Raw genomic sequence first — 22,282 nt, 5'->3', positions numbered from 1 at the left:
GAAAAACAGCTTGGTGAAACAAGTCACTCATCTATCAATGAGCGTAACAGTTGGTCTACCTACAGTGCTTAGATAGCAAGCAAAAGTCCCAATACCAAACACCTCAGTCAGTGCTGTCAGCTATTTATTACTAAGAAAGTCTTACTGTTATACTTCACCTGAGGATGCTTATCTGAGCAGTATCCGTTCTGTATAAGCTTTATTATGCACAGTCAAAATAAAGCAACTATTTAGTGTTATACTAAGCCATTTCATGCAGCAGTTTACAAATCAAACAACTCAAACCTTGAGTATTTGGGGAGAAGCAACATTCTTCAACGCATATTGAGGCAACACCTACAATGATAACTGACAGCATTAAAAACACATTGTCAAGCCTCTCATACCCCCAGATTAACTTAATGCTAACTATGAAAAAGACTACTTCTGTTTTAACAATGATAAGATGAAGCTTTAGATTAACTCTTATAGAGACTTCTCTGGTAACAGTGCAGGAAGAAAAATATCAGTCTGAGAAAGCCAGAGTAGTGAGACTTACCTATATATACACACACATACATACAAACACATTCTGATCTTTGATAAAACTTCATTTCTCATTTTGAGTGATGGGATTATTAGCTATGCCAACAGAGAAGAACATAAATCAGCAAGCTGATGAGCAGCATTAAACTAGCATAAGAAAGATTCCAGACTTGAGATGTGGGATTTGGAATACCCACGTCATATCTTTTATTGAAATTGCTAAATACTTTATATTACACTATTTTGATTCAAAATGGAGTTTTTATAAAAAGAAACCATTGTTGAAACTGAATAAGCCTGCCAAAATAAACAATGAAGAGTTTCAAAAAATTCTAAAAAATACAATTGTAGAATTTTTTGAAGCCTTAATATTGCCCATAAATTAAACAAACACCTGGAGAAGAGCAAAACTGCTAGAGGAAATCTGACTTCCATTCATTGCCAGCAACACTGCAAATCAATGACCACGGCCAGGAACTCTGTTTAAGAGTCTTAACTTAGGCTTTCAGAAACAGTAGCCCAATATTTTTTTCATAATGAATGACAGAGAGGCATTGTACTGATTGGGGCTCCTCTAGCCGTTGAGGTTTTCTTTCATGATGACAAACTGGGCTGTATCAGGTTGTGTTCTAGGAATTCTGCTTCTATGGTTCTGAACATTGATTCTCTGTAGTCACTCTAATCCACTCATAATCTAGAGGAAAAAAAAGTCTTTGGATGCTTGTCAGCTGCTTAGGCAAACACTGATGAAGTCAGTCGTATGACTAGTACCAAGAAAACATCATGCAAAGAACAGCAGTCATCTCAGGCTAAAGCTATACAGAATCGTACCTTTCATTACCTTTGAACCAATGATCTGTTTAAATTAGAATGTATATTCAAATTTACAGGATAAATTAGACCAGTTCTAAAATTTACATCAAATTATCCCAACACAGAGAAGTTATATTTTTCCTCATCTTACAATGGATGAACCCACTGAAGGGTGAACCCATAGAATAATACCCTGCCGGCAGGAAGAACACGTTGCTATAAGCAAACCTGAGTAGTGAGGACCAATAAATACAAGGAGTTAAAATGCTAGTAGTCATCTAGGTAATTTGAATCTCAGGAGCCAGGGGCCTAATTCACCTTTAATCTTGACCTTTGAAAGGTTTCTTTTTTTAAGCAAGTATTTCATATCTCTGCTGAAGCTTAAAAAAGTTGTCCTGGCTAGAGAGAGTCAACATAACTCAGCCTACCGGATGCTACAAATCCAGTCATTACTGAACAGATCATTGTAAACAACAACCAAGACATCTTTCTCTCCTTCCCTTTTCAATGGTTTCTTGTTAAAGGCAAAATTCAGAAAAATCTTTCAGGCTGAAGTCCTCATATTTGGTTGAAAGTTTTTGTCCCATTTGTATATATAATCTCTCCATATATATTTGATTAGGCACAAGAGGGGTTATTAAACATTCAACAAGTCCTCATCACTATCATCATGAAATGATACTGAATTTGTAGAGTTCTGTGCCTTCTGCTGTTGGCCAGGCTTGGCTTTTGCTTTCCTTTCCTTTCCCCCATTCAGCAAGTAAGCTTTGTCATCACTGGCAAAGCTTGGTAGCTTCTTTTGTGGGTGCTTGCTTTTGTCTAGTCGTCTTCCTGTCTGAATCTTTACATCTGGGATGGTTAACACTTCATCCTCACTGTCCAGGTCATCCACATGGAGAGATGTAAGAGCATCAGATGTAACAGACTTGGTAGTAACGTGACCATTCTCCTGTACTCCTTTTACTGTTCTTTGATTTGGTGCTGCAATTTCCTCCATAAGCCACTCCGTTTCATTCTCATTAGCTTCTTCTTCACTGTTTATCTAAAAGAAAAAAAAAATACAAGACTTAGTATACCACTCCATATGTTTTCACATACTGATCCCCCCAGATATGAAACCCACCCCACATAACCTTGAGTTTAATTTAGATATAACAGCATATTCATGCATGGTATTACTATTGCTTTTCACCATATCTGAAATATACCATCTCTTCCTGCAGATTTACACATTTGGTTATTTATGGACTGTTCATTTCCTCAATTCTTCCTTTCCCATTTCATGATATAAATGATATAAAAAGCTATGTGACATCCCATAGTTTGTTTCCCCACACACTGAAGGAGCTAAGAAAGATTTTTACTTATTAGAAAAGCTTCCCCCTAAAATTATTGACAAGATACAAAGCATTTGATTACGCCACTGTATTACCTTTGTGTATTTGTAGGAAACACCCGATGTTCTTCTGCAACAGTTTGTTATCTTGCTTACCACAGTTTCCCTTAAGAAAAAAAAAAAAGGAATATTGTATTAGGAAGGAATGTGTTCCCTTCATCAGCTTTCACCTCTCTCCACGTGATTCCTATCACCAACAAATCATTTTACCAAACAAGCTGCAAGCTATCTTGTTATCTTGACTTTTGGCTCTAAGCCACTGTGATTAGTACTATTCAGTTCATGATGCTGCATGTCTTTCCCTCTACCACAGCGTCAAGGTGACTAAAACACCTGTGCCTTTATTATCTCTGTAATGCATGCCTCTTTATATGGACCTTTAGACAATAATAGTTTGGAAAATAGCTGTTTGACAGCTGATGATGCCAGCTGAAAAAACAGAACTTCAGTCTCTGGAAACCAAACCCTATGAAAGACTTTCAAAGCTTCCCAATCACTTACCTTCTCTCTTTTTTGTAGAACAGCAAGATTATTAGGCATGCAGTGAGAACAACCAGGAGGACACTCAGCACAGCACCAACTGCCTGACTTCTCCTTGAAAGGCCTTTATATACTTGGGCTTCCTGATCAGATTGGCCCTCGTGGATTCCTGGGGCAACGGTTGATCTAATAATATAAATATGGAAGAAAAATACTAAGATCTACTGATGAATTATATCAGACAGAATTAGAAACGTATTCAAATTTAAAACATCATACCATCCTGTCAAAACTTATAAACTCCCCTAAAATCTGTTTATGAGTATGAAAAAAAAGGTATGTGCTGTTGTCCACATTCTGGTATGCTTTCAAACAGCACATAAAACTGAGATTACAGTTGAGACTTAAGTACGATTAAACACTTTAGAGCTTAGACAGCAGGAGCTACTCACTCCTCACAAAGCTGCTGCTTTGGAATCAAAGCTGTACCTGAGCAAGCTGCATTAGCTACAGCAATTATTTCCCTTCCACCTGACAAAGGCAATACATGGACCAAACAGTCTTCGCAGATAATCCCTTGCTTAAACCAGAATGAACAATTTCTGTGTTTTTAAAGACAGCAACCAGAAAGTGAACAGTCCTAGAATTATTTCATTACTGCTGCCCACAGTTTCAAGAACACGGGTAAGCACTGAGACATTGTTTGGCTTTTAAATAACTGCCAGACATCACTTCATTACTCCCTTTTTTCTACAGATCCAAAAAAGATCAGTTCCATTGGAGAAATGCCTCATTTTCCAAGAACTGCAGTGATTTTCAGTCTGGCCTAAAGAAGCAGGCAGATAGAGGGGAAAGCCATTTTTTCTTGCCCTGCCTTTGAATTTTTGCAGAGGAAAAAGGCAAGGAAGAAAAAACTCACTTAAATGCTTGTTACTTCTCTCAGTGGATTAGAACAGCATCTCAGCTAGCGTACTTTTTGCTTATTGGGAAGAAAAGTATTCAATTCCACTGTACCTCTTCATTATTTTCAGTGCAAATAGGAAAGTTTGTTTTGTTTTTAAAAGCTTCCACTCCTGCCAACTGCTGTGGTGAGACCAAAAAACCCCTTAGCTTAGAAGTGCTACATTCAGAAAAAAGTTAACTACTCACATTAGCGGACACACAGCAGATGTATACCATGTAAATAAATACTGACAATCTGCTGTCTCATGAAGAAATTCAGGGATGCCTTCCTTTACATGAGGACTGCAGTGGAATAAAATTGATGAAGAGACAAACTTTGATTTATCTTTACCACATCTGGAGTCTGATGAAAATGTGACATCCAAGTCATCGTCTACGAGAAGAAAACATTAACAGTTCAGTGCTTCCTTAAAAACAGCGAGACAGGGTATGGCCTTAATACTATCTCCATAGCAAACAATTTTTTCGTAACATCAAAATTACTCTTTTTAAAATAAATCCTGGAAGACAGACTTAGGACAACTTCACAGAAGTCGTTTAGTTTATATATCATGAAACATGAATCATTTTTCAATGAAGTAATTCAAGCAGAGGATCAAACACTTCCAGACAACAAGTACTTACCTTCAACATAATATTTAGCTTTTTTGGCCCATGCAATTTTCCGAAAGCGGCGTTCACTAGTTTTAACCTGGCAGATGTTTGCTTCAGAGCACTCTGGGAAACTCGAGTTCGTGATACCAGAAAGTTGTATTTCATATACATATTGATCTCCATTTGTTCTTATGTCACCAGAAGCCATGTACAACCTGAGGAGGCAGAGGGCAGGTGTATGCCAAGTCTAAACATGCAAATTTTGGTAATTCCCAAGCCAACACACTAGCAGTAGTGGTAACTGCTACCACTAAGGTGAATACAGATTAGTAATAGATTCAGCAACCAGAAGAAATGCAGGACTGAGGTTTCTTCTGAGTATTACAACTGACTATTATACTTAGCAGTAGGCCTTTCGGGAATGAACCAAAAGCAAACTTTTCTAGTCCTCAATGGGTAAATGAACACTTAAACCCAATACAAAAGTATTGTTCAGCAGCTCTCACACAAACTACCATACTGACCATATAATCCATACTGAGTGCATTCTGTAGCTCTAATAAACAGTGTGGCTTAGCCTTCATGAACTAACAACAAACCACCTTTTCCACGAGGAGAACTAGATCTACTATACGCGCTACCAACTGCCATTTACAATCATAACCCTTTATGCTGCTGGTGAGACTGAGAATGCTCTCAATCTCAGAGCTATTTCTTCTAGACACTGCTCAAAGGCTGAGCTTTGTGAAATTCAACTTGACTTTAACCTCATATTACACCACACTTCTCATTTCATCCTGACTTCCTTTACTCCCCCTTCCAAGCAGGCTTGATTGTAGTTGATAACATTACAAGCACAGAGGAACACTTTTGTTCAGTTGCACCAATCCTGCAGGCAGTTTATTCTTCCTGTAACATTCACAGAAAGGTTTCCTTCCATAATGATAGAATTGATGCTAAACACAGTAATTTATAAGAGTTTTTGTAAGAGTTTTGAAGCAGAAAAAACATGCAGTGTGCTGTGCCATCAGTGTAACTGCTGGCCTTTCTTTCCCTGCCTTGTCAAAGTTCAGTCAGACTTCACTATTCTTCCAGAGCTGTACTCCTTTAAGGTTTCTGAAGCAGGGGTTCCTGTTTCCATATAGATCTGCTGAGCAAGATAAAAGGCACTATATAAAGAGTGAAGGAGCACTGTAGCTGAAAATTAAGATCTGACACTGACCTGATGACTACATGCTATGGAAAAGAGAAATAATCCCCAAAAGTGTATTAAGGTCAAGATAGTATACACGCAGGCATTAGATTTGTCTTAATTTCCCTATGATATGCTCAAAGCTTTAAGCTCAGCTGTATGTTGCAGTAGCAACCAGACTTTCAAGTCAGTTGTAGTACAAGGCTGACAAAATTCAGTGCTATCTCCATTTAACAACTTGGAATGTTCAAGGCAAATCAGAATATCCACATCAAGCTTTCATTTCTTGTAGAGTTTTCATTTCTTTCATTTCATGTAGAATTCTACAGGACTATATTTTCAGGTTTTTTTTTTTTTTTTTTTAAACTTACTTGTTATAGACATTCCCTAATGAGAAGTTTTTCCCAGTCGCAGGATTAATAACTGTTCCATTCACTACTTCCACCTCCTGTGGTTTCAAAGCACATGCTGCACGTGTGTCCCAAAGGATGTAGTAAGCACAGTTTTCCTCATCAATCCTGCCAAATAACAAACAGTTGATCATTCCAGGAAACAGTAACAAGCATTTACTATCTTAAGAGAAGACACAGCTATTGGCTCATGAATGAGAATCTCCTGCATAAGCATCATGCACACTGCAGTCAACTGATTGCACTTAAATTCCCTGCTTCAAAAGTTTTAAGTCACACAGTGACTTCTTGATACTGAAACACCTTAGCTAGCAAACGTGCCAGCTTGCTCTAATGCTTTGCACATCATCTGGCCAGAACAAGAAATTAGTCAGATTTTGCTGCCTGGTTCTTTGCCTCGTGTGGAGCCTCTTGTGCAGTTCCTTTACTCTACAAGGAATATCCTGTCAACCAAAACCAGACAGCAAAATCCATCAAGCTTTCTTAGTACTTGCGACCATGCACATATACCTCAATTGAGACAAGTTTATATTGATGCAATAGGAAAGCTTTGGTAAATAATAGAGCAAAACCATTTTTTAATCAATCTAGCTAAATAATCAAGCTAAGAGCTGTCTACTAAATAGATTTGCAGTAAAGTTACGAGCAGCTGTACTACTACTGACAACAAAAGAGTATCTCAGCCTAATTCATAAGTAGAATACCTAGATTTTTGCCTAAGCCATTTAAGACATACAGAATATAACTTTGTGAAAGTGAACAGGTGCAGAAGCTTCAGAAGATTTGTGTCTTACAAATATAGACCAAGATTACTGTCACAACCCTGAGACTCAGCTTATTAAAAAGTACAACAGACTAAAGCAGCCAGCAATATACTGATTTGTTACTCACCTCTGCAGCATGGGCATGCCAACAGTTTTTGCACACCTCAATTCTATAATTGTCATTATTTTCTTGTTTTTCCTACATTCCTGTCCACCAGAATAACTAATATACACTCTATCACCTAGAAGAGAAATAGTGACACTCAAGTTTTTTGTAAGCAGCTGTCAAATTCCCTTTGTGCATTCCCCATACTTCGTTACTTTACATCACGTTCTAGGTGTCCCCCCCACCTCAAAGATCATACATCAATTACAGCACTTGTGACACTTGAGGCTTTCACACTGATGATTATTTAAAAATCACTCCTCAAACCCCTGTACTCACAGTGCCTTGAGTTCAGGATGCCAATGTGAGTATAACATTTTTTACTTAAGATGTCTTTTTTGACATCTTGAAAGTACATAGGTCACTCTGAAAGTAGCGCCTCATATTTATTTCTATGGAAACTACAATAGATGCAAGTTCTCAGCTACAAAACACTGTTTTTCAATGTAGTCACCAGCACTAGCTATACATTTTTACCAGCAATAAACAGGAGTCTGCATGCCATACAAATCTGCACCTCTGTCACATCACTAACATTCACCTCTGATATCATGAGCCAACATAATTAAATATAAGGCATTACCTTCAGAATAGCCCTCATACTTGCCCCAACCCCACATCCAGGCAGCTGCTGAAGATCTCCAAGGAGGGAGAACTCCACAGCCTCTGAGCAACCAGATGAGCCAGTGCTCATCACCATATCACAGGAAAGGAAAAAAAAAAAATCCTGATATTCAGACAATTCCCCTATTATAACTTTCATGACACTGTTGTTTTACAGTTTTTTCATGGCTTAAATGCCTCTGACGTGTGGCAGAAACTACTGTTGTTTTAAAACAAATAAACAGAAGATTTACTGACAAAAACATTTTGAAGATGAGTAGAACCCTATACTTAAGAACCTTTATGCCTAGGTTCTATGATATAGCTACCTCATAGCTATCTACAGAAATAGGAACATAGCACTCTACAGTAACTGCACCTGTCACATTCAGCTTCTGTGTATGAACAAGCCCAAGAACTTCAACATCTCCATTGTTGCTTTTCCTACAAATACTGGCTCTTTCAGGGCAGCCTGTGGGTCCTTCATATACCCTCTGACAGAGATTCAAGTAGTACCTAAACAAAGAACATAATAGACAGAAACTTTAAAAGTAATTTCAGCTAAACTGACAAAACGAAATATGAACTTTGTAGATTCCTTACAGGAAGCTAGCTATACTAAAAGATCAAACACCCAAAGCAGCTAAGGAACTGACCATATGCTAACAACTAGCAGATTATTCCCGTCATTTTCAAGTAAACAATTCTGTAGAGATTAGTATACTAGTTAGTTTTGACCTAGGGCAAAACTAGAAATTGAAATCAAGTAAAGAAATATCTAATCTTTTCAGCTACAAAGCTTGTAGTGTTCTCAATTTAAATCTCTTCCTTTGGAGTTATACCAGTTAAGATTTATTGTAACAAAAAAATTTAGGAGCAAGACAGTAAATGAAAGAGTTTTTCAACCCCACAGTTTACTATACTTTTAGAATTAGACGCTTTTACTCTTGCCAGTTCACTTCTACCTGCTAACTGGAGAGGTTGACTGACATTTACATTTTCTTAAGTTGATACTGAGAGATCTTTCTACCCTGCCTTTACAATTGAGAACAAACCCTTCTTGAACTTTAAACAAAATATTACATGCTTGACTCAAGAGAGAACAACTGAATCAGTAAGACTTTTTATCAACATAAGAACCAGAAAAATTGCTTTTAAGCTACATTATGAAGATAGTCCTTTAAGCAAAAAGCCCGTAAGAAAACTTTTAGTTTAGATTTGCTTCTCCTTTAAAGAGGAGTACAGTGTGTATATATATATATATATATATATATATATATAGTTATAGTTATATATATAGCTATATAACTTCAGCTATATTGACCAGTAAGCTACTGCCCAAGAGTTGCTTGCTACTCACGAATTTCCATTGTGATAAAAGACCCATGAGCCAGTCAAGGAAGAGAGCATTCTCAAGTCATATGTTCTGTGTCTCTGGACAAACTTGCACTCCATCTTCTTTGGAGGACAAACAGCCTGTGTCCTCCATTCAAATGTCACAGCACAGCCAAGCACGTCACTCAGAAGGTGTGGACTCCCACTGCCAACATTTTCATCACATACAAAAATAATAGTAGATGCCCTTCTTGCAGTTGCTATAAGAGGGGAAATTGGAAATAAGAGTATCTTGCAAGAGGCTTCCATACACAGATGGATTTTAAAGTCTGATACCTCACAATTGCTATGCTAATCAGATATAGTTTCAGATAAAGCACAAATGCTTTACCTTGCAATTTTCCTTCCTAGGATACATTTTCATGCTTTTTAAGAAGTTATGTAGCTCTTCCCTCAAAAATAAAGGATCTCTGTCAAAGCAACCACCACTAATGACTCAAAGCCACGCATTCTGAAGGCACTAATGTTTTTCACTCATTTGAGTAAAACAGGTTTATTCCATAGATTCACTGTCTTGCACATTCCCATCAATTCACTTACTTGCATTACACCCGAAGTGTGCTGCCCTCCCACAGTTAACTCAGATCATTACAGGTGAGATATAAGAAGTTCTTACCATTCACACAAAATCCCCACTTCTCATCTCCCTGGTAGTCCATAGTTGTAGCACACCACGGCCTAGTCTTTTCTTCTGTAATACATTTATCATAGCTCTTCCCTTTGTACTTGAAGGGAAACACACAAAGCTCTCCTTTTTCTGTCACTGAGAAAGAAAGGTAAGTTCTCTTAACAACATACACAGCAGAACAGCATGCACATCCAGATCCAAGACAATATCTAACGCCTGTACTTCAATACTATCTAAGAAGAATCACGTACAGACAATAAGCACTGAAACAGTCTAATTCCAGTCAACTCTCAAATACAGTATGCAGTTAGCTATGATCACCCCTACAAAACTGTTGTACACTTTTCTAGGGGAGAAGTGTTGATGTTGCAACTCAGTACAGTACACACTATTGAACAAAACTAACTTTCTGCTAAGGCATGAAAAAAAAAAAAAATCTATGTTTCCCTCATTTTCTGCAGTGAAACTTAGATTTAGGGGTAAGAAGAATGACAAGACTTTACATAATGAGACCATCCACTGCAATCTCACCTGGAGGGCACCGATCACCTCCTGTATACTGCAAGATGACTGTTTCGTCTTGGTGGCTATAATCCATTTTCATTTCCTTTATGCTTCCAAATGAGGACACACCACTTCCAGATGTCATACACACTGCCCCATCTTTGCATTTTCCCTGGGACAGATCTGCTGCTGCCTTACTGCACACACTAACATGGTACCTGCTGGATCCAGAAAGTACCTGTGGGGACACACCCAGAAGCATCACAAACAAGGCTGCCTCTTGGAGTCTGGAAGTCAGTACACACGAGGAACCACCAAAGTGCTTCATTGAGACTCATACAGTAATTGCATAAATGCAGATAACTGATTTTGTAAGTCCAAACTTCATTAATGGGGCAAAGCTTCAGATAAAAGAACATCCACAGGGACAATGAAACAGCACATTCAGCAGGCCCATCATCACGTTCAAAGCCAAATTAGTACTCTTCAGTGAAAAGTTCTCCTTCCTTCACGTATTAATAAATTCATGAGCTTATCTCAAAATCACTAAGAGCCAATGCTCTAACACTTTTCCCTCTGTTAAAGGGCAAATAACTACAAACATTTCAGTCTCTTCTCACACCCCAGAAATTCTAAAAAAACCAAACAAACAAAACAAACATTCTAAGAAAGTGTTACCTCAAATGATCTTCCAGAAAGGCTGGTCAAGTTAAAAGTATAGTGCAGCTGTTCATCAGTCACAGAACAGCCCAAAGTTTTCACTCGATCAGGGCACACAACTGGTGTTTCCCACTCAAACACAAAACTGCAGTCAAGTTTTCGTATCATCTTCGGCTTCCCCTGTTGCCGAAGAGCACAGCAAGAGATTAGGCTTAACGTTGGAAAATTTTCATTATTTCTACATTACTCTTATCCCTCCAGAAATCCCTCGTTTATTACTGAGGTTAGATATTCCTGACTGTAGGACAAATTCCATACCTTAATATTACAACTATTACAAAAAAAAGATGAAATTTTGAACTTATCTGCAGAAAACAAACTAGCAGTTGAAGTAAGCTAGCTGTCTTATTAATTAGGGTCAAGATTTTGATGTTCAGCTTAGTTGCATACAGGAACAAAACATAAAGGAGCTGTGTTTCTTCACAGTAACGAACATTCAGTTCACAAAGTTAAGATACAGACAGAAGGCTGTTTATTTTGTCATCCAATTTTAAATAAAAGCAAGTATGGCCTGTGTAACACTCAAAGCTGCCTTGTTTCAGCTCATCTTCTGTCTTGATAAAAAATGGTCCTACTGAGCACTTTTAACAAGCTCTCATTTGTCAAATATGCTCAAGTGCTTCTCCACTGTTTTTCTTAAATGTTCTCAAAAATCAAGAAGTGTCAGATTCACAGCATCACGTGGCTTCAAAATGTTTGGTGTCAACAGAAAACAATTATTAGTATCTGAACGTAAATTTTGAGAGCTGTGTATGATCAGGAGTTGCATCACAGGTGAAAAATTTCACAGTAACAGCTTAATAAACAACTACACTAGTTCTTGTATTAGCTCATGGTACAAATTTCATTGTGCTGTTGTTTTGGTTTTTCTTACTTCAAGTGTAATAGAACATTAAGTTTAATGCCAGCAGTAAGTTATCACTATGTCATAGTGATATGTGGAATGTAATCCTTACAGTGGAATGTAATCCTTACAACTGTCAGTACTTGATACTTTCAAGCCTAAAGTTCATGCATTATGAAATTTTGCCTAGTTAAGAATACAAATATTCCTTGCTTGAGTGCATGAAACAAGTCCATCCTTATATGCTAGAAAAAAAAAGTTTTAGTTTTAAGCAATACTAATGCTAATGGTTAGTATTCCCCATTGCACTCCAATATCAACATTAGTTTAACAAATGTCTTACCAGACTAGTTCCTTGGCTGCAGTGAAATACAATAAGAGAAGTATAGTTCAATTTGTTGTTTATCTGACAGGGAGTAGTGCTGTTGTAAGTGATGTAAACTTCATTTACTGCCTCATTTAACTTGGGAGGTTGAGTAACGCGACCAATATCCTGCACAAGCAAAAAATGCATGTTAGGAGACCTATAGGACATACCTAGATTTCACAGCAATTCAGAGATTCAGATCAATTCAGAGATTTATCTGTTTGATTGACATAGGAGCACAACTACTACACACTTTTGAAAACTGTGTACCGTACTTAAAGAATAGATATTATATTTCAATCATATCAAAACAGAAGCTGTGCAGCTAAAGACTCTGTAATCCCTTTTGATTGAGCTTGATGAAAGCCAGGGAGTTTTTGCATATTAAAGCATATTATTATTATTATTTTTAAAATCATTGTACTAATGCTAACAATTGAAAATTATGTTAATACAACGCACTAAGTTCCCTAGATCAGAATGGTTGTTCATGGAAAACCATCTCAACTTTTTACTTGCATCTTCTAAAGTTCTCAAATAAGACCTTAAAACATAAGAGCTTCCAACATCTCTCAAGGTAACAGATGTTTCTCAATATTCTGTCACTGCCTCATTATTCATCTAGCTGTCAACTACTTAAAAATTCTGAACACATCTGGGAGCATGCTAGGACAACAGCCTGCTTCGACAACAGCCTGCTTCATATCACAAGCATGCTATAATGGAATCAAATGCACAATTTATGCACCATAGAATAGCAGACATTTTGCTTTCCAGGCTCAGTACATGGCATGCAGCAATACACAAGATTGCAAACAGTTTTTTCACATCTATCAAGGCATGGAACTTCTCAACATCCAAAAAGTCACTTCGGTTCAGGATAGGGAATTACCACACTTCATAGGGAAAAGCAGTGAAAAATAATTTTGAGATTTTAATTTTGTAGTCCTTTTTTATCCCCTCATCAATTCACTAGGTTCAAAATCAGTATCTGTGATGACAGACCTGTTTTAAACTAGCAGGAAAATGTGCATTCCCACAATTCTATACATAATACTTACTATTGGCAATTCATTAACAGGAACCATACAAACAGCTGCTCCAGGTGGGCAATTAACATCTTTGATAGGATTGAGAGGCTCACAAATGTTGATGTAGAAGTCCGGAGAAACATCTGACGCATCTCCATCCACAAATGCCTCATAATAACCAGTGCGATGGATCAGAGGAGATAGGTCAATCACAGAACTGCCATTCAAAACTGAGCAGCTCACCTATGAGAAAGCATGTTTTAGTGCTTTTATTCTATTATTGCTTCAACTTATTAACAATCATTCTTTCCCTTCACGGAGAGAGAAGTAGAATTGCATTTAAAAACAAAGTTTCATTCAAGTAAAGCAGCATTTCTTAAGGCTCCTGTTTGGCTGTAGATACTAAGCATCTACAAGCTACACATAAAAAGAAAAAAAAAAAAAAAAAAAAAAAAATCAAGCTCTTAAAAATAATTCTAGGATTCAGTCTGTACCAGAGTAACATTGAGACTTAAAACTCTGCCATGCAGCCTCCAACACAAACAGTCGCTATGGTCTTCAAAAGGGTGATGGATCTTATGGCTCCATTGATGTGGGGAAGATGGCAACAATTTCCAGTAAAAATGTTTGGTTATAAAAACATGAAGTTACTGTACTGCAAATTGATGGCTTGAGGACTGTTTCCTCAGAACCCACTTCAAGTGTTCTTTGAAGTGTGTAAGCTCACTGACACTTGAAATCTTGGAAGGCTATTTGTGTTTATATGCTGGAAGTTTCATTATTTGCTCCATTTTTGTTTAGTTTTTGTAAAAGTGATCATCACTGCTACCTAGCCATTACTATTCTGAAACAAGTTAAAAGTTACTGTGGGTGCACTGTGAAGTGATCAGAAATCTGTAAGTGATAACTGAATAGAATTAACAGGCTAGAAAATAATGTTTTCAAATGCTGATTTGTATCGTATCATATATGTGAAACACACCGAAGAAGAAACCAGAGTTGCATAAAGCAGAATTCCTGTACAAGACTGAAAGTGGGGATATTATCTGTCAAGGAAGGGAAAACTGGAAAAAACAACAGACCTAAAGCTACAGCAGAACTGAAATATTTGTGAAGGGTAGGGGGAAAACTTGTCAGAGAACAATGGTCACAGTAAGTATTTAAGTAAGAAGAAAGATTAGAGATTCATAAAGGTAGCATTCAAGTGTTAAGACATTTGTGTTCCCTGAGCTACAGTGCTAATTTAAAACATTTAACCTTCCACTCCTAAGGCTAGCTTCTACTCTGTGCAACTGGTAACAGTAACAATTTATGTAGATAAAATTAATTATGGTACAACTAGCTCAGACTACTGCCTGGAACACCAGTTCACCTAGAGTTGATCAAGTTACTTCACCTTGATAACACAAAGGATTTGCCTTTGCAGCGTAATACAAGGTTTATCAGATAGTCATTGCACTTAGCAAACCTGATCAGACTTGCCTGGCCTTTCATCACTCACTTAGCATCTCTCTGCCTGGGACTTGTCTCATTTTCTATCTTCAACTCAGCCTGATCACTCTTCACCTTCTCCTGATTCCTGGAGAATCTTAAGCATTCCTAAGAAGTTGCCTATGGCTTTCATTTGAGCTGTACAGAAGAGCAGTTAAGAGATTCCAGACTGAGGTTGATCTAAGAAGGTAAAATTTTAACTCGCCATGTTCACAAGTTTGCCAAGTGCTGTTCATCTCTGCTGAACAAATTTATGAGTATTTGAGAATAAACCTGGGTTTCATACTAGATGAAGAAACCTTTCCCTCAACAAATTTAAAACATACACAGCTATTGTATCTAAATCCCTCCCCTCCCCTCAGAAATTTAGTCACACAAGTATTTTACAAAGAAGTAATCCTTACCTCTTCCTCACAAGCCAAGAAAGTATGCCAGGAAAAGTAACTAGTGCATGTCTGCTCATCAAAAGACAGAAAAACAGGCTGGCTGTCATCCCCAGAATCAGACTTGCACACAAAGCTAAAATAGCTTTTATGTTTCATTTTGAGGTCTGTAGGACAAGGATCGCCATCTTCATAAACAAGCTTTAGTACTTGATCTTCATAAGTTAAAGTTTTACTTAGTTTTCCAGCATTCAATGTTTTTGGACCATCAGTGATGCAGACAGCTACAGTTTATAAGAAAAGAACAAAACAGATCAAGTCCTGTGCACTACCTTTCCAAACAGTGCTACACATTTACCTTACTGATCAACAGGGAACTTAAGGCTCTAGCCTTATTTTAACTTCCATAGAAAATACTTTTTTCACATTATCTGGACATATCATTAAACTGAGCTTAGTGGCACTGAAACAAGTACTGTCTTCAATAATTTAATCAGTAAAACATATTATAACCACATAGTAATCAAAAGCTGTGCTTAAATGTACTTCTCTGAAAATGAAGATATTAACAAAAATATCTAATCTATACATAAATTCATTAAGATGCCTCCAAAAGAAAAACTGCTACTATGTAAAAAAAAAAAACAACAACAATCTTAAATTCATAAGCAATACTCCTATTTCAGCATTTACAAAACTTAGGTAGTGTCATATATAGTTTAAGACAGAAGAGCTAGCAATCCAGCCTGCCAATAAGAATCTTAAGATTCTAGTTAACCACTAGTGATGTTTCAGAAGCATTCAAAAAGCATTCCAAGCCAGAAAGAGGACTGGCAAGAGGCTAAAGTGTGCACACAAGGCTGAAGGCAGATGCATTATAGCAATAGATAGTAGGCAGCGGTTACTGCTGTCGGCTCGCACCATCTTCCTTTTCATAGGAACCATGAGGTTTAGCAATAGCGCCAGTCTCCCCCTCACCTCCAAAAACACTACTCATCTTCACAGATGTAACGGAGACTGGAAGAGAACGCATTTAATGTTCAAAATGAAATCTGAAAAAAAGACATTGCTTTACTACTTATAACAGCTTTTGGATCTCTTTCTAAGCCAGTCAGCCACGCAGCTCTCTCCAGTCCTTATGTTTCCAGTAAAACTTGTCATGCACATTTTACTGTAAGCTTGTATATAAATATTTCTTTCAGGTATGTCAGAGTCCACTACTACAATAACAGTGGTATGAGATGCTTACCAGCTCCATTAGCACACGAGCTTTTAGCTTCAGCACAAACATTCAACTCAATTTTTCTGTTGTGTGCATCAATGATTGTATAGCCAGACTCCCGCTTCAGTGATGTCAAATCAAAGAGGTGGCCTACAGACAAAACAGGGTACAGCTTAATCTTTTTGCAGATTCAAAGTAACAACATTTCTTTGTATTAAAAGCTTTCAGTAACTTCATTTGGTAGGAAGGTCAAACAGCACCTACTTGCTTGCTAACTTAGAAGGCTAGCAATTATGAGATCGTATCAAGAATTAGAATAAAGCTAGTTTCAGAGCAGATGTATTGCAAGCTTTCTATAGATCTTTTCTAACAGCTATTTTAGTACAAAATATTTCTACCCACCAACAGTAAGATTGTTGGCCACTATTCAGATGTTTCACACTTTCCTCATTTAATAAAATTCTTTGAGAGCAAACAGTTACACTGCTTCCAGCTGCCTCACTCACATACGTAGTTCACAGGCTCTCTCCTTACCTGTTGCAGGATTTGTTACCCGGCAGTCATTTTGCACATTGCTTTTAAGAGGACACGCAGCAGCAGTAAACCATATGAAGCTGTATTCACAATCTTCAATGGCCATTATAAGCTCTGGCTTTGATTCCTAGACACAAAACAATGACAGATCCATCTCTGCAAAGTGATATTGTAAGGTTTCATGTCACAGGGTCAGACCTAAAACCTCTAGCTGAGCTCAATTCAGACGTAAGTCCTAGGACTTAACAGCCCATTTGTGACCAGCATATTAACTATTATAGTAGTTTGCTACAGTGTAGCTGTGCAAAGGATGCATCACATGCACAGGATGGTACAATATCCTCATCAGTTTTACTGCTATTGATAGTGAGGTAAAGGCAGCCTAGCTTAACAGCGGAAAGTCCAAAAGATGAGGATGAAACATTTGAAATGGGAGTAATTAATGACTAGGCATAAAGATGAGCAACCAAGGCTTTAAAACTGCAGACACTAACACTACACACTGGCACTGCTCCAGGTGCTTCCCAAGATACAATACACTCGCCTTCAAGATGCAAACATTTTGAAGGCATTTCAGATGATAAAAACTGCTAGCAGATTGCGCAAAAAAGTATCTCTTAAGAGATGCTCATCATTTAAAATATCATTCCATAGTCTGCTCATAAAGCTGTCTCACAAATAGCTGGCAAGTAGGGAACAGCTAAGAACTGCTCCACCACTCTCCACATACATGGTAGCACAAATAACTCAAAAAATATAAAACCCTATCAGGAGAAGCTGACTTACAATTTTGCTTTCATCACACTTGAGGCGCAATATTGTTGTTTTCCTGCGAATTTTATCCGGACAAAGCTCCCCATTAATGTATTTCAGAGTGGAAATGCCATTTTCCCACCGGGGTCCTTCAGCCACTTCTCCAAGGCTTATACATTTGATACCTTCCACAAGGGAGGCAGCAGCATCAGGAGGACAGGAACCTATACAGATGAACAAAACCACTGCATTATTATTTCAGAAGTTAAGGCCAGTTTGCCGGGAATAAAAATCCACCTACAGTTACACCACAGCTGATCTACTTCCAAACCAGCACCCAAATTACATTCACTGTAGATTCCTCCCCTGCCTCCAACCCTAACCACCTCTACTTGTAGCTAGAAAACATTTCACTCTTACGTGCAGCACCATATGGTACTAAAGGCTTGCAGACATTGATGTAGTATTTCTTTGTAGAAGTAGATATATCAGTTGCCTCCCAATTCTCTCTATGCCGTGTCAGAGATGAAAAGTCATAGAAATTTCCTTCATCATCCCTGTAAAACAAAATTTTAATTAAGAGGTATTAAAGTAATTCCAGTAACTTTAGAGTTGTTATTCACAATAAACTTTATCCCAGAAACTCTACAAAGAGCATTGTGATGGAAGAGTCTGCACCAGATTCCAACAAGCCTCAAATTCAGTACAGACATAAGTCACCCAACCTACAGCAAACTGCCCATGTACACACAGACCATATAATGCATGAGTAATTTTTAATTTCACTAGAGCACACACTATGCATGCCAAACACACGATTGACTCATTTTAGGGTAGAACCCAAGCACGGTATCACAGGCAATTACTAACCATATTTGAGTACATCACTAAGTCTTTTTGAGTTAATATTTAGTTGAGAATAAAACTGGCATTTTTTCCTGGAGTTTTGTCTGATGGAAGTTCTTAAACAAGAAAGCCAGTGATACTTATTAAGTTACTGTAGTTGAATATCCACACTTATAAAAAGCTAGTATATTCAGATTTCTAGCACCAAAATCAACATAGCTAACAGTTCACTTTTATACTGAATTTATTCCTCAGGAAACTCCCAGAAGTATTTTTCCTTAGTGAAATATTAGTTTGAAGAAGTACAAATAACATGACAAAATTACTCAAAATATTGCTTTAGGTTTAAATGTCACTTTAGCTACTAACAGATTAAGTCAAAAATACAATAGCTAAAGTAGTGGTATTGCATGAGACTGCAATAAGACTATATACTCATTTCCACCATCACACAGTCAAACTTCACTTTTGAGAAAACAGCTTACTTGTAGGAACACTCAGTAGATTTAACAGGCGGGCAGGCATATTGCGTGTGCCATTCAAACATGTAGGTACAATCTGGAGTTTCCTTCAAAAATACAGGCTGAAAGAACAAAATTCAAGAGGAATTTTCTCTTATTTAAACACAGAAATTACCAAAAACATCTCAGTTTTGTTTCAAGAAGGTGCAGCAACTTCTATTTACATACCATCTTAGAAACATACAATGCTTCTGATCTGAAAAATATGGCTCAAGAAGCTCAAAACAGTTTTTTTTCCCCAAATCCAAATTTATCTATGTGGACAATTCTGATTAAAGAGCAACCACTAAAAGCTACCAGTTCCGCTATGAGGCAAGGAAAAGGAAGAGCTGGAAGTAAACCTAGGCACCATTCTTTATGAACAGGAAAGTAAGCACAAGAATAGAGCGCTATTAAAAACATCAAGTAACCCAATTTTTTTTTTTTTTTTTTTTTTTGTCTGGCCATACACTTCTTGCTTTTCTGTGGATTTTTCTCTTATCTTTTACTTCCAACAAACAGACTGCTCTGAGAGAACATCCCTCACCAACATCTCCAGGAGTTTTGCTAGGAGCAGACATTTCTTAAACGCTCTGATTTTTCTTGAGGCATGAAGAAGGTTCCTTCCATAAATAGCTAGTTCAGTTATTTATTAAAGCCTCAGAAGAACTTCACATCTCCTGCCTAGTCTGTATGTGAATAAGCAGTTCTTGAAGGAAGCCAGTTCACATTCTTCATCTTACCCTCCCGCACATTACGAAGAGAGCAGTTCTGGAAGACAGTATATGCAGGAATTTAATGTTTTGCAACTAACCTCTGATGTAGTCTTGTCACAATAGAATAATATGGCAGTTGATCTTTCATATATTTTATGACATTGTTCTCCACTGGTGTAATTAATCATTATTAAACCATTTTTGAAAGTCAGTTTCTCTGTAAGCAAGCCTAGAAGTAAGGAGTGGAGAAAAGAAAGTTAAACAGCTAATCCAGTAAACACAGAACTGCAATAGCACATCTGGCAACAGAGTTACACAGGCAGCAGATACACGTATAATAAAGTACAGATAGAAAAACCTAGACATTCCTCTAAAACAACCAAGTTATTTCTTATATCCCAGTATAAGAGGAATGAACTCAACCCTTTTTACATGGTAAGATAAGATTTCACACTCTCTCTCTTTATACATAGATTTTACTTGCACATGAAGTAGAAGCGGTAGGGTATTTTATCTTACAAAACACACAGGATGAACCAGCATATAACTGAAGCCACTATGTGATAAATTAATAGCTCTTACTATTCTTTCACTCTTCAAGTTCCTTTCAATCAAGTGCCATACCTGCTACTTTTCTGAAGGCGTTGTCCGTCTTCTTTACTTGACATGACGACACAGAATGGGCCTCTGGTTTGCACTGTTCTGTTATTTCTCCACAAACTCTGAAGTAATAATCATATTCATCTGTACTCACTTTTATGTCTTTATTGGAAAGTGGCTTGAGATTGTAAACATGACCATATCTTGGATCTTTCACCTGGCAATCCTCTCCTTTAAAGGAAAGTCAGAAATTTAAAATACAATTCAATATCTATGAGCCATAATTACCACTAACACAAAATGTAAGTGCTACACTATATTTCAAAAACCATCTCGAGCTGTCCTTACACGCTCTTCCTTCACTATAGGTGGTTATGGGCAGAACCAGACATACCAAGTCCTTGCTTAATTGTCTAGAAAGAACAGTGAGGTCAAGGCTGAAGCAAAAGTTGTCCCAGATGTCAGTCTTGCATTTTCCTTGAAAGTTATGAGGTCTGCAGAGTTAGTAAATAATCAGTATAGGAATTGTTACAGCTTCAGGAAATATTAAGGTCTATGAAGATAAGAGGTTTGAGGAAGTTCTAGCTTTATGGATGTAACCAGCTGACAGAAAATTCATAGTATTATTGCTGATTGAATTCTAGCGGTCACTAGTGTCATACGATTACTGTTTTTTCATTAATCCCCTAACAAGTTGGTACAGAGACATTACAACACAAGTTTCTCTCCTTTCAAAGTCATGACTCTTGTCAACTGTATCCTGCACAGTAATTGCATATGACAGAGCAGCATCTTAGCAAGCATTCCTCTTGCACCACATGTAGGTAACTGACAGTGTCAGTTACATCTAGTACAGCTGCAAACAGGTACTTCACCAAAAGTCTGGATATTACACAAGGCATTATCTGCAAGTTGTAAAACAAAGCCTGTAAAGACAGAAGATATCTGCATGTTCAGCTTTCTAAGAGCCAATTGACTACCAGAACTAAAACTCAATTCCTTCTTGCGTGTCCTAAGTCAACTGTAAACTCATATTGTCCTCTCTGGTCTCTCCACCATCATCTACTAAGAGTCACTTTCACAACACTTTCCACTTCTCAGGGAGGATGCCTTGACAGACATAGGATCAATCACACTCATTAAATCTAGCACCAATATCTGCACGACACAAGCAAGTCTCACTGTGATTGAGATAGCACTATGATTTGGTCAGAGAACATTCTTGTATGTTTTTTTGCTCCAAATACAAGAGTCCATTTAATTATCACCCTAAATTCCACTTTAGGTATTTCTGGGCTGGACCTAGGCTCCAAAGGGACTTCAACACAAAAGTCAGCATCTATCACTGAAATATTTGCAGGTCAAAAAAAAACAAATATAGCTTCACTAGGTATTTGCTTCTTGTACAGATCTGTTCTATATTTTGAAGCTTAACTACAGTTACCTTCTGCTTTGTGAACAGGACAGGCTGCCAAGGTTCTCCAAACAAATACAAACTCACAGACATCTTCTTGCTCCAAAACTGGTGATCCCTACAGAAAAATAAGTTGTATGAAGGAGATGTATGAACAACTATATTGCAAGTCCCAAAACATACAAGAGATAACCCTTTATTGCAGTTGCATAGTCTAAAGACACTTTTAATCAAACTTCAGTACCCTTTTTGCACAAAGCTGCTATTGGTGGCTCAAAAATTCAGAGACCATTGTTGTGCACAAAAACTCCAGAAAGCAGTTGAAAGGAGAAACGAGAAAAAGCCTTTATACAAGACACTGCATTTTAGAACCAATCACTCCATTACAAAAAAAAAAAAATAGTAAAGTGTCTGTGTTGAAAGTCCAA

The 22,282-nt window shown here is 37.4% G+C and overlaps 1 protein-coding gene across 1 annotated transcript in view; it reads right to left on the bottom strand.

Moving 5' to 3' along the window:
- Positions 1-107: 107 nt before the first annotated feature.
- IGF2R (insulin like growth factor 2 receptor) overlaps positions 108-22,282 on the bottom strand; it is a 59,536-nt gene continuing 37,361 nt past the window's right edge. The window contains exons 27-49 of the mRNA XM_042874693.1: positions 21,885-21,972; positions 20,465-20,671; positions 19,939-20,069; positions 19,110-19,207; positions 18,199-18,335; positions 17,812-18,002; positions 17,026-17,152; positions 16,519-16,641; positions 15,291-15,553; positions 13,426-13,638; positions 12,341-12,490; positions 11,112-11,273; positions 10,461-10,671; positions 9,918-10,064; positions 9,267-9,501; positions 8,286-8,422; positions 7,265-7,379; positions 6,335-6,481; positions 4,802-4,986; positions 4,364-4,550; positions 3,236-3,400; positions 2,771-2,840; positions 108-2,380 (exon numbers count right to left, since the gene is read on the bottom strand). Coding sequence (XP_042730627.1) covers positions 1,976-2,380; positions 2,771-2,840; positions 3,236-3,400; positions 4,364-4,550; positions 4,802-4,986; positions 6,335-6,481; positions 7,265-7,379; positions 8,286-8,422; positions 9,267-9,501; positions 9,918-10,064; positions 10,461-10,671; positions 11,112-11,273; positions 12,341-12,490; positions 13,426-13,638; positions 15,291-15,553; positions 16,519-16,641; positions 17,026-17,152; positions 17,812-18,002; positions 18,199-18,335; positions 19,110-19,207; positions 19,939-20,069; positions 20,465-20,671; positions 21,885-21,972 — 3,894 coding nt within the window. The 3' untranslated portion in view covers positions 108-1,975. The remainder of the gene's footprint in view (positions 2,381-2,770; positions 2,841-3,235; positions 3,401-4,363; positions 4,551-4,801; positions 4,987-6,334; positions 6,482-7,264; positions 7,380-8,285; positions 8,423-9,266; positions 9,502-9,917; positions 10,065-10,460; positions 10,672-11,111; positions 11,274-12,340; positions 12,491-13,425; positions 13,639-15,290; positions 15,554-16,518; positions 16,642-17,025; positions 17,153-17,811; positions 18,003-18,198; positions 18,336-19,109; positions 19,208-19,938; positions 20,070-20,464; positions 20,672-21,884; positions 21,973-22,282) is intronic.

This window comes from Lagopus leucura, unplaced genomic scaffold, assembly GCF_019238085.1.
Source record: "Lagopus leucura isolate 7727_CA_CO unplaced genomic scaffold, USGS_WTPT01 Super-Scaffold_73, whole genome shotgun sequence".
NCBI classification, from domain to species: Eukaryota; Metazoa; Chordata; class Aves; order Galliformes; family Phasianidae; genus Lagopus; species Lagopus leucura.
This window is presented reverse-complemented; position numbering and strand designations above follow the sequence as displayed.